General features: G+C 34.7%; 1 protein-coding gene across 1 annotated transcript; it reads left to right on the forward strand.

The window, feature by feature from the left end:
- Positions 1-1,020: 1,020 nt before the first annotated feature.
- On the forward strand, positions 1,021-3,799 carry LOC120626462 (trypsin-4-like). Its single transcript, XM_039893988.1, has 4 exons — positions 1,021-1,024; positions 1,962-2,163; positions 2,697-2,952; positions 3,500-3,799. The coding sequence occupies exons 1-4, from the start codon at positions 1,021-1,023 to the stop codon at positions 3,797-3,799; spliced, it is 762 nt and encodes a 253-aa protein (XP_039749922.1).
- The last annotated feature ends 506 nt before the right edge of the window (positions 3,800-4,305 follow it).

Raw genomic sequence — 4,305 nt, forward strand, 5'->3', positions numbered from 1 at the left:
CTTAACTATTTCTGGGTTAATACCATGAATGACTACATTCGTCAAGATAAGAATACGTTTTTTCCGTTCGATCCGAATATTCGTGAAATTTGTACCTACCGAACTAGATAACATGCAAAAAACCCCGTCATTTCTGATAATAATAATATTAAAAAGAGGATTATTAAGGATAAGTCAGCATTAAAGCAAGAAAAATTAATTATTTTACCGATTAATCGAAGACTTTTAATTTGTAGGTCGGTACGGAAGATATGCTTCATAGGTAGCTTTATGTTTGCTTAATTATTGTTTTTTTACATTGTGCAGAGTCTACGACCAATATCTTAACTAAGTATTAACATTTTTTTTTTCTTCATCAACTTCTAGCCTAATGTGACCCAAAGCTGGGCAAACTTTTTCAGGACAAAGGATTGGGAGACTACACGAAACGCCGCGCCGCGTTATCTTTGACTTTTTTTACCACTACAAAGACCTTGGCTGCAATCTCACCAAGTAGTAAGTTATGATGCAGTCTAAGATGGTAGCGGGCTAACCTATTAGGGAGTATGGTATTCATATCCCTAATCGGTTTCTACGCGACATCGCACCGGAACACTAAATCGCTTAGCGACACGTCTTTGTCGATAGGGTAATAACTAGCCACGGCCAAAGCCTTGCAGCCTCACAGCCTTGCCTAGCCAGACATAAAAAGGATTACTACGATAGCTACATTTAAAAAAAAAAGAAAAACTTAATTCATAGCATGGTTATTCGTAGACGAATATCGTATCCACAAGGCCAACAATGTTATTAGATTGAAAGTGTAAAAAATTAAACATACAGTTTTGGGGTTCAGTTTGTAAATATTTCTAAAAAAAAGATTCTAATGCTATGGACACTGAAAATTGTAATTCCTGTACAAAGATTACGAAGATTCCGATATTTCTGAATAGATACGATGTTATGTTAAGATAAATTTTATCTATCGGTACTTAAAGATTCTGCGGCTTTCTCGCTCAGTGTGTGATTCTTTCGAGCAAAATGGGTATTATTTTTGGGCTTGTGTCATTTTTATTATTATGTAAGTAAGTTATTTTATTCATTTCAAAGAATTTCAACACGGGTATGTCTGACAAAAATTTTTCTTAACTTCAGCACTATTTACGTTTTGATTTTTATGAATTATTTATTCTATAATTCGATTTGTTTTAATCAAACAAAATGCATTTAAATATATCAAGAAAAAAACATTCTAATTTCATTTAACTCTAACACCATGAAACTCTCATACATACTTTCATTTATTTAGATTGGCGCAGTTTGCAGCGATCCTGCTTTCTGAGTCCAAGGCCGTGGGTTCGATTCCCACAACTGGAAAATGTTCGTGTGATGAACATGAATGTTTTTCAGTGTCTGGGTGTTTATATGTATATTCTAAGTATTTATGTATATTATTTATAAAAAATATTCGACAGTCATCTTAGTACCCATAACACAAGCTACGCTTACTTTGGGGCTAGCTGGCGATGTGTACATTGTCGTAATATATTTATTTATTTATTTATTTATTTATGTATATTCTGCTTATTTCTTTGTATGGGCACTTTGACAAGTTCGTGGGAAAGACTAAGTTTGTGTTATTAAAATAAAATACCCAAAGAAACTGGGAGAACCGTTTGGGGGACATCGTCAGTTTTTCATCTTAATCATCTTAACACCTAATTTTAAAGTAAAAAAACCTTACAAATAATAAATTCCTGAAAACATTGTATATATTCATGACAATATTTTTTTTTGTAAATTTTTAATAATTGTCTTTTTAAATGAACCCCAAATCCCGCTAAGTTAAAATACAAAATATACGTAAAAACGCACATTGCAGGGTGTAAGCAGAATTTTTAAATTGGTCAAATTGGTTATATATATAAACAATTCATTGCTCACAACAGAATGCAATCATTAATAAGGTTGAAAAATTACAGCTTGCAGTTTATCAACGTCTTTACCTGCCGATTCCTCCTTAAACGAGTTAAATCGAGTGGTAAATGGCCAGGCTATCGACATATCTCAGATTCCGTACCACGCTGCTTTACGTCGAAAATCAAGTGCGGGATGGATTTATACATGCGGAGCATCCATTATAACAACTAAAGCTCTGCTCACTGCAGCACATTGTGTAACGACGTGAGTATTCTTTGAATATTCTACGTGAAAGTGGAAACTAGCTCTGAGATGTATTAAAATCGTTTCTACCCTCGACGGAACGTAGATCGTGAATGCGTTTGGCATTCCACGTTGCATTTGGGGAATTGAACGTCGTTACACTTGAATGTGTAATTTCTGTGCATGCTACTAGTATATACCATAAGGGACCGTTGCAATACTATAGTTTTAACTGTGAAATAAAAAAAGGCGTTTTCATCTTTTACGGCAGTAAGACACTACGCTACGTTCTTCGGCATACAATGAATAAAAAAAATGGATTTAAGAGCAAGTATACGAAATAAGTATACTTGTATCGTAGGATAACTTTAGTTATTTAGTACACTAATTATAAACAAAGTTCTCAACATGTAATATACTCTGATTTGCATTCATAATAATCCAATATATTTTGTTTTGGTTTATTATGGAAGCAACATCTTTAAAGCTACCTATTCGATAAGGCTGCCTATATAGTGGTAGGTGTATAAAGTGTGCAATACTTTTTGTTTCAGAATCCAATTAGAGCCATTACAACTTAGGGTTGCGGTGGGCACTTCATCCCGATCAGGTGGATACGTATACACTGTAAAAACCGTTTACGTTCATGAACAATATTCCTCTCTTACACTGGAACATGACATAGCAATGGTTGTGACATCGAAGAAAATGACCTTCGATAAGAAAGTTGATGCTATCTTCATTCCAGAACCTAATTATAACCTTCCAGTCGGAATGTCTGCATTAGTTTCAGGATATGGCTTCACATCGGTGAGTATATCGTATAATTTATAAATTTTAAGCGTTCAGTAAATAATATAATAGTTCTTCATAAAGTTTCTACGAGAGCACAAAAAAAGTGATATCATGTTCACTTTTGTCTGGTGGAAGGCTTCTGCCGTGGCCTGCCTAGTTACCACCCTACCGACTAAGCGATTAAGTGTTCCGGTACGATGTCGAGTAGAAACTGATTAGGAGTATGGGTGTAATATAACTGCCATACCCCAAACAGCATCACCCCGCTGGTGAGATTGCAGTCGAGGGCTAACTTGTAGTGGAATAAAGAAAAATGTGTAAGTTGTAAATCGCGTGTTACAACTTACAAGTTTCGTTTTCTGTGCGTTTTCTTTCACTTCCTACTTACCATATTTTCGACAAAGCTATGTTCTATGTACATAAGTTTTTAAAACATCGTAAAATTTTAATCATACCTTTAAATGAGTTTCTGTTGTTCAGTTTTTCCAATCTAAAAATAGAAGTTTCTGTTTCGTACTTTAGTAGTTGAGTGAATAAAAATGTTTCTTCTTTTTTCTTTAAGCAAGAAGGCAAAGCGTCTTCGGTACTGCAGGCAGCTACCGTGGAAGTTGTAGACCAGAATATATGCAAAAGTGCATATCGACAAATCGCTAAAATATCGGAAGGCATGCTATGTGCTGTCGCTAATAATCCTCCAAGAGATGCTTGCCAAGGTGACTCTGGGGGCCCTCTAGTAACCCAAAACACTTTGATCGGTATTGTATCTTGGGGAGAAGGCTGTGCCAATATAAGTTTCCCGGGCGTGTACACTAGAGTTTCGGAATACAATTCCTGGATTATTAATAAACTTGTGCTGATTTAGAACTTAACTGAATATAAAAAAAATAAACTTTAATATTACTTTTTGTTTTTTTTTTCGCTGCGTTGTTTGTTGTAAAATGAAAATAAATTATATGAAGAAATCGTGAGTGGAGTTACCAAAAATCGTTTTAGTGACGAATTTTGTATGTCCAAAACCTTAATTGCACGGTCACGTAGGTAGTGACAGAAAAAGTTATACTGAGCGATTTGCGATTTATGTACTTGATCGTCGCTTCATGCCTAAGAGGATAAAACATAATATGTTTCTACTACGTTCTTGAAACATTTGAAATTGTCTCCAGCACAGCCACTCTTAAAGAGGATATATAGGATAGAATATAAACTTCATTATCCACACCTAACAGATTTCGGCAATATTCCCTCTACGCACGACTTTACAATGAATAATTGTTAGCTTAACAATTATTTTGCATATCCTTAACATCCAAGAGTATTAAGTTAATAGGCAGTAGGTACTTTAAATGTGTAGAACAGAAGCGATGTAGA

Source organism: Pararge aegeria, chromosome 9 (assembly GCF_905163445.1).
Source record: "Pararge aegeria chromosome 9, ilParAegt1.1, whole genome shotgun sequence".
Classification (NCBI taxonomy): domain Eukaryota; kingdom Metazoa; phylum Arthropoda; class Insecta; order Lepidoptera; family Nymphalidae; genus Pararge; species Pararge aegeria.